Genomic DNA, 8,556 nt, shown 5'->3' with positions numbered 1-8,556 from the left:
GTGTCTGTCTAGCGCTGCAAATCTCAAAAACAGATTTGGCCTTGTAAAACACTCTCTCTCACACACACACACACACGTCTGCTTCAGTCATTAATGAAGGGAAAAAAGCTGGAGGGAAAGAATAAGAAATGGTGCATTAGTAACTTTCAGCTAAATTCTTCTAGAAATCATTGCATCACATTAAAGTGGTTATTTAAGCAATAAAGTACAAGAGGCTGTGAATAAGAGGTCGAGATTTGGCTGTATAGTGGAAATGAGCATGTATGAGTACATTAAGAGTAAAACAAGATAATTCAGGTATTCACAAAATATTATGTCCCTATTGCTTTTAAAAATAGTCAATTAATTAAAAAATTAAGCAAATGCATGAAGTTTAAACCTTCCACACGATCTAATCATGTTAAGTAAGATAAGGTTAGTTATATAGTCTATACTCTGTATATAATGTACTGTATAAAGAATACAATGATGTGCATTCTGAAATGTTGTACTGAGCAGTCAGCATCCAAGACTGGCAATATCCATTTTATAATGAACAATACTGGTGTACAACTCAATCGCCTGTAAGACATCATTTTGACGCCTATTAAACTCCTCTGTGATGGAGTGTGACTGCCACCTAGTGGACACATCATGCAAACACATCTTTTTTTGCATGTTAAATTCTTTTCCCCCATTCAACGATTTTAGATTTTTTTTATTTCTTATTATTGCTATTCAAAATAGTGCCTAATCGATACAGAAATATTACTATTGCAATAATTTTGCACTGCAAAAAAAATACATAATAATCTAATATTTGTTTTAATTTAAAATCATACAGCTTTTATTTTGTCAGTAAACAGTTTATAAACTTGTAAAACTCACACCCCTACATAATACTATTTTCTCAGTTTGTAAGCAATACTCTAAAATTCTATTCCAAACCAGCATATTTCAGATAATTTCCAACAAAGAATTACAAGGCTGATATTTGTGGTTTATATTTTTCCATGGTATAAACATTTCTGAGGCTAATTATTTTGAGGAAAGCTTATGAAAAACACATTGTTTTTGGAATATTGTGTGCAGATGAATCATGCACAATAAGACAGGGACTTCAATTAAAATTTTTTGTGGTTTTTAATGTTTGTTTTAGAAAAAAATACATAAATGGCTAAAAATACAAAGAACTGAAAGCAAATTTTCTTAATAGTGCTGCATAAAACAAATAGCAAATATATATTACACAAATCATTATTTACAAACCAAGGCATTTATTGTTCTGAACACATGAACATATTTACAAGAACACATGCAGCTACGCGGAGCCACCTGCAGTGTTTAAAGAGGACGTCACATCTGCATGTTCACCTTCTTTGTTTTGGGATGACTTTGTTTCCGCTGGTTGCCACCGGGATGAGAAGTTTCCGATACTCCATTGGAAGATATTTCTCGATCAGTATATTCACAGGCGTGGTGTCTGTCACAAAGCCCTGCCTAAGAAAAATATGAGAAACAAGTACTGGAACTGCAAAAGTATACAAAAACAAATCATTCAACTCAATACATCTCAAAAGAATAGAGAATGACCCGCAGTGCATGGGTGCCGTCAGAATGAGAGTCCAAACAGCTGATAAAAACACCACAATAATCCACACGACTATCAATTAACATCTTGAAGCAAAAAGTCTATCCATAATACTGTTTTCTCCAGTGAAAAACTCATCGTCTGAATCAGGAGAGAAATGTGCACCAAGCACTGTTTACAAGCCAAAGCAGTCCAAAACAGTTCTGAACTAGTATGTTGGTGGATTTTGATGTGTTTGAGGTGTTATTATAGACTCATATTTTGGTTAGAAGTGACAATTTAACCTTATAATTTAAAGCTTCCTAATGATGGATTAGTCTCTTATGAACACGAATCTTTTCACTTCACAAGATGTTAACTGATGGACAGGAGTGGTGTGGATTACTTGTGGATTATTGTGATGTTTTTATCAGCTGTTTGGACTCTCATTCTGACGGCACCCATTCACTGCAGAGGATCCATTGCAGAGCAAGTGTTGTAATGCTAAATTTCTTCAAATCTGTTCTGGTAAATAAACAAACTCATCTACTACATCTTGGATGGCCTGAGGGTGGGTAAATTGAACTATTCCTTTTAATATTTACCTTCTCATGAGGAGCTCAAAATCTTCAACCTCAATAGTTTTACGCTTGGCATGAGCAGCATATGCTTCCAGATCGTCTGCTAGCCGTTCAAAGTACTTCTTAAGACTAAGAGGAATAAAAAAAAAAAAACCACACACACAAACATTGGAGAAGATGTAACTTCAAATATTCATGCTGCAATATGGAAAATAACTGTTCCCTGAGGGCTTACATTTCATTAATGGCAGGGTAGACGTCACTGGCCACCTTGGTCTTGGCGAAGTGCTTGAACACGCTCATGACGTAACTCTTGGGAAGAACATCGACCCCCGTCTGACGCTTCTGTCTGGGGCTCGTTTGGCAACCTGAGGGGCAGGACTGAGATAAATGGGTTTTAGATTTGCATTAGGAGACTGTAAAATGGACATCAGGGAGAAGAATGTTGTTGGTAAATTACCCAGAGTTCACTTCTTTAAGGACAGTTGGCGTAGTCTGCGCAGTACGACTTGCGAAAACTCTTTTCTGTCTTACAAACGCAGGAGTTTTCATGGACAATTCTAAAATGAAAAAAAAAAAACAATGCTAAAGTAAATGCAAGTTATCCTAGTTATATCTGATTCACAAGCAATCATTCTTTTGAAATGGTTCTTTTTAATAATTGGATAGAACTCGCTCACAAATGATTGACGCAAACATTGTAACAATTGAGGATTTTAGTACAAAGATATGGGAATTTGTGCACACTTTTAATGTATTGGTTTTTGAACTAGTTTATTGAAATGATTCCCTCAAATGAACTGGCTTGCTAAAAAGAATTGGTTGTTGTTGAACTAGTTCATTAATTGATTCAATCAAATGAACTGATTTGCTATGTATAACTGGATGTTGTAAAACCAGTTCATTAAAATCACTCTTTCAAACACACTGATTTATCAAGATGAACCGGATGTGAAAGTGGGAGTCACCTGCACTAAGAGCATCATCATCGTCGTCGTCTTCCTCCTCCTCTTCCTCTTCCTGTGGAAATTCAGGGCTGTGATTGGCTGGCTCAGAGTCCATCAGCTCCTCCTCCTCTGATTGGTTCGGTTCTTCTTGAGCATCATCATCTTCTGCAAGCTCTGGCACATCTTCTTCAGCCAGACTAGCCTCATGCTGCTGTGACCTCTGCTCTGGTGTGCTGAGCTCTGCTGCAGGGTGGAGCTGAGGAAACTCAGGGCTGCCCAGTGGTTCTCTTTCTTCATCTGGAATGTCCTGTAAACTCTCTCTGCCCTCATCCACAAAATCCAAAAGATCTGAACAGAAACACATTAGGTTTTTACGAGCCCACAAACAAACTGAATTAGCAATTCATTTCAGTTATCACTGGTGAAGAACTTTGGGATTTTGCCACTTCAGGCAGTCTCACTGTCCTCACCTTTCTCTCTGGGGTTCAATCCAGCTCCAAAACTCTTTGTGACTCTCGTGGTGCCTGGAATTCCCAAGACAGCACCTCCTCCCTCTGAGCGGTGAGCTCTACGAGTTATTCGCTCTGGATACTGTGAGGTGTCATTATATTCAAGGTCAGCTTCAACAACTCCTCATCCTCGACTTCCTCTGCGTTCTTATCCTCGAATTCTTCTGCGTTCTCATTCTCGACTTCCTCTGCGTTCTCATCCTCGACTTCCTCATCCCCGACTTCCTCGGCATTCTCATCCTCAATTTCCACAACTTCCTGATCCTCAGTTTCCACAACGTTCTCGTACTCAATTTCCACAACGTTCCCAATCTCAACTTCCTCCACAAATTCTCGATCTTGTAGCTCCACATCATGAGATTCAGGAAGTGATTCTGTCATCGCCTGCGTTGGAGCAAGTACAATATCATCTTCCGCTCTCAAATACACATCCTCTTGGGATGAAGGCACCACCTCTTCCTCATCCTGTGATTCCATCTCATGATCTTTTTCTTCTTGAATTAAAGGTTCTGAGACAGGAATATCCCTGGCTTTCTCGAGCTCATGTTCTCTCTCTTTCTCTGCAGAAGGTCCCATTGTGTCATCTTTTTTAGACTGGACATAAAGCTCTGTGACATCACTGAGGCCGAGAGTGAACTTCTGCCAGGAAGAATCTTCTAGAGTTTTTCCATCCTGAAACACAGACTGATCTAAAGGAGAGAGAAACCATTTTAGATTCAAACAAATTCAGATGGATGCAAAATGTAAGAGTTTATATAAACCTTGGTTAGGACACTGCTCCAGGCATCTCTGAACGGCCTCATCAAACGCATCCACAGACTGCAGCCTCCGATTGGAGACCTTCCTCTGAAGCCCCGCCCTCTCAATGCGCTTCTCTACAAATGGGGTCTTCAAGGTCAGGTTCAGCCCACTGACAGAAAATAAACTTGAATCACACTCAATCAAAATGCCTCTATCATGCATGTCCCTTACATCTTCGAACAGTATGATAAATCAAATTTCAATCGTGTTCATTATTTCTACTTTTCTCCATTATTTAAGCAAAATCATCTACAAGGTTTTTCCTAAATGGATACATGTATCCAAGTGTTTTTATCTTCCCAACCTGGCAAACAATGTGCAGACCAAGCACTGATCATCTAAAAACACCTGCAAACATTTAAGTTGGAGTTTAATGTTAATAAAGTTGAATACAGCCAATCGGTTTTCTTTCACATGGCTGTTTGCTGCGAGTAAATCTGTGAGAAAACTGTAACAAATACAAACATGAACCTCAAATGTATTGTTTGCAATTGCGACTGCTGAATAAATGCACTTGCACTGTTTTAACATCATTTGGAAATGTGGGAATCAATATTACGAATTTCATTGGTTTAGCTTGAGAGAGCGTTTTTTTGTTGTACTGGGTTTTAATGTAAAGTGTGTGTGTGTGTGTGTATTTATATAATTAATAGATATATATATCTAGAACCTAAACAAGGTCCAATAAACCACAAGAGTTGATGTTTTCTTGATTTGTATTTATATGAAAGTGCAATAATTCTAATAAAATCCAAAAAGCATTTTATATCAGTCAAGCTTATTGATAATTTCTTAGCAAAATTAACTGTGATTATCAGTTAGGCCAACTAGGCCAGTCTACCGAGATATAATGGACAAAGCATATACCTTTTTGAGCCAGAAGACACATCTAAATCTTGAGAAGAATCTCCTTTCGCCTGAGAGACATCACCTTTATGAAAGACATGCGAGGTGTCCTCTGTGTTGTCTGAGAATGTAGAAAAGGGGTTAGATGATACTAAGTGACTTTGAACGTGACAAATTATGTGTCAATATTCCAAAACATACGCAATACGCCAGTTTAATTCCAAACACAGACAGTCTTGCTAACAAATATAACAGTAGTATAACAGGTGAAGCACCTGGCAGTTGATCGAACTGTTCCTCGAACGCTGACACACTGAAGACGTGCTGCGGTTTCTTGCGGCTCAGTCCTCTGACCACATGCGTCAGGGGTTCAGTGTGCAGAGTCAGGTCAGACAGCTCCACTCCAGACAGACCTTCACTGAGGAAAACACGGACACATGAACACAACATGAGGAGGATTACAAGCATATGTGATTAAAGAGGTACTGACGTTCTCTCTCCAGCACTGGACTCGGCTGGATTCGGCTCGGATTCTTGAAGTGCAGGCTGACCCGACATCAGCAGCGATGCTTCAGTCTCTGAAACACACATAGGAGAATCATTAAAAACAGGGATTTTCTCCTTACAATTTTTAGACAACTATCTGTGCAAATGCTTGGGCTGGAGAAGCAAATGTAATATTTTATTTAAAAAATTATTTTTGAAGAATTTGCCAAATTAAATCTGATTATTAGTGATTAGTTATGTCTATATTGGTTATAATACGCATTATTGCAATGCTTGTCAGAGAACTATGGCTCTGTGTATTAAATGCCGCTCCATCTGAAAGCACGTGATGGAGAATTACTACTAATCACAGTACCGGCTTTACTGACGAGATGCGCATGACTATCACATTCAATTAACTGCACAGTCCTAAGTACAGATAATTGTCAATAATTATTTATGTCATTAATACTTAAAAAAAAAAATTATAATAATAATAATAATAATAATGTGATATAGATTGAGTCACCTAAATACTGCAAATAAAATTAAATCAAACTATAAAAAAAAATAAATAAAAAAAAATAAAAAAAAAACGGAAAAACAATAAGCTATAATTATTAGTTAAAAAATAAATAAAAATGTGAAATCTTGCCTTGGCAACTAACTAGGGCTTCAAAATGATGAATCGAGATTAATTGATTCAAAATAAAAAATTATGTTTACATACTATATTATATGTATGTAAACATAATTTTTTATTTTGAATCAATTTTATATGAAATTTTTTATAATATAATTTTTATGTATATGATACATATGCACAGTACACACGTCACACACATAGCATACACATATAAATACACAAGCATACATGTGTATATTTTAAAAAAATATTTGTATGTATATATATATATATATATATATATATATATATATATATATATATATATATATATATATATATATATATATATATATATAAAATCGCGATTAATCGTTTGACAGCACTAACATAAATCTAACATATTTACCTTAATATATACACGTATATGTGTGTACTTATATACACATAATAAATATACACAGTACACACACATATAGTAAATAAACAAACTTTTATTTTAAATCGATTAATCGCAATTAATTGTTTTGCAGCCCTACAACTAACTGACATAAAATAAGTTTGAATTTCTAAAAATCCTAAAACTGAAATAAATATACATCTTTTTTTAAAACTAATGAAAATTATAAAAGCACAAATAAAAATAAATAAATAATTATAATAATTAAAATCTAAACTGAAAATGTAAAAATAAAATTAAATAACAATAAAAGCTCAAAATAATAAATACTATAAATAAAATTATAATAACACTGGTACATACATAACAGCAGACCTATAAAGATCTATATTAAACTATAAAAAGTTCCATGACTTTTCCACGACTGGAAATCAAAATAATTCCAATAAAAACAGGTTTTCCATGACGATGAGACTCTTTAATAATACACCTGGATGTGTCATGTGTGTTTCGTGACATGTATTAGTTCATTCCTAAAAATTTGGCAGTGAGTTTTGACTCACCCATCTGAATGATCCCCCTGAGCAGACCACGAGTGGTCATGTCCTCGTCATACACTGGGGACGGGGCTGTGACAGGAGGGTTCGTATTTGCCCCCGCTGACCTCGGCCGTTTAGGAGAAGGGAGGGGTGACGAGGAGGCACTCTGAAACAGAAGATGAATGTATTAGGGATGTACTCATGTAGAATATGCATTTGCAACACATCAGATTGCTTCTTCAAACACCACACAAACCTCATGGAGCTTCTTCTTGAGTCTGTGTCGTAAGGCAGATCCAGGACTCTCCAGTCCAGGGGTGTTTTTGAGCCTCATACTCCGCCGTACATTTGTTGCACTGAAACACATATAAAATATACATGTTAGATAGCCTACATATCATACACACAATCTTTATAGAATACATAATGTAACAAAATAGTGAAAATAGTGAACGTACAATTCTCTCTATAACTCTATATCTCTGCATTGTTGTGTCTCTGGTGGTTTTAATTCATTTTAAAAGGTAACACTGAATAAAAACACAGACTAGAGCGCTTTGTTTACAACTAGTAACGTATATTGATAATAGAACTTCCCTTTATACCATTTTTTTTTTAGCCGTTACTCATAAACTTCGAACAAATATTTACGTTTGTTTACGTTACATATTTTATCTGCTTTTCACGTACTGTTCACGTAAATCTATTTAAAAGTAAGCAAAAAAATATATATATAAAATCATGCTGGACATTTTTATTTGTATATAAAGATCAAATTTAAGCGACATTTGAAATGAATTCACCTTCTGGTTACAGGAGATCTGGGTAACTCTGTGTGCAGGACTCTCCTCAACAAAACACGAGCCGAAATATCGTCTTCTGTTGAATCCATCGTTTCTTGTCGTAGTTTACTTAAAATTATCTACTTTCAAAAGCTACAGAACTTTAACAAGAGCAAAATCAAAGAAAAGCATCGTCAATTCATACGCCCGAGGTTTGAAAATGGAAGCCTCACAACTCCCGCTCGTTCGTTCAAGTGAATCTCGCGATATTTTATCGATCGTTTCATTGGCGGGGTAGTGTACTGCACTCAAGGGGGCGCTCGACGGCTCAAAAACGAGAAGAAGATTCAAAATACGTTAGAGTCTTTTATAAAACTTGAGCATAGTTTCTTTTTTCTTATAGCGAATTGTTTAAAGACGTCATTTACCACTGAAGGAGGATGTTGTGTGTTTCTGAGCTGTGATACGAATTATGCAGTTCATGCAACAAT

General features: G+C 36.1%; 2 protein-coding genes across 2 annotated transcripts; both read right to left on the bottom strand.

Annotated features, from left to right (window-relative positions):
• Positions 1-1,097: 1,097 nt before the first annotated feature.
• LOC109107766 (glutamic acid-rich protein-like) lies at positions 1,098-3,441 on the bottom strand. Its single transcript, XM_019120975.2, has 5 exons — positions 3,099-3,441; positions 2,591-2,690; positions 2,366-2,511; positions 2,155-2,259; positions 1,098-1,479 (listed from the first exon to the last, which is right to left on the bottom strand). Exons 1-3 carry the CDS (start codon positions 3,439-3,441, stop codon positions 2,430-2,432), a joined length of 525 nt encoding a protein of 174 aa, XP_018976520.2. The 3' UTR covers positions 1,098-1,479; positions 2,155-2,259; positions 2,366-2,429.
• On the bottom strand, positions 3,275-8,324 carry LOC109107558. The gene is made up of 9 exons (XM_042748123.1): positions 8,087-8,324; positions 7,540-7,639; positions 7,308-7,449; positions 5,724-5,811; positions 5,509-5,651; positions 5,255-5,354; positions 4,348-4,496; positions 3,548-4,275; positions 3,275-3,425 (listed from the first exon to the last, which is right to left on the bottom strand). Exons 1-8 carry the CDS (start codon positions 8,173-8,175, stop codon positions 3,653-3,655), a joined length of 1,434 nt encoding a protein of 477 aa, XP_042604057.1. The 5' UTR covers positions 8,176-8,324; the 3' UTR covers positions 3,275-3,425; positions 3,548-3,652.
• Positions 8,325-8,556: the final 232 nt, after the last annotated feature.

The sequence above is a fragment of the Cyprinus carpio genome, chromosome B21, assembly GCF_018340385.1.
Source record: "Cyprinus carpio isolate SPL01 chromosome B21, ASM1834038v1, whole genome shotgun sequence".
Lineage (NCBI taxonomy): Eukaryota > Metazoa > Chordata > Actinopteri > Cypriniformes > Cyprinidae > Cyprinus > Cyprinus carpio.
This window is presented reverse-complemented; position numbering and strand designations above follow the sequence as displayed.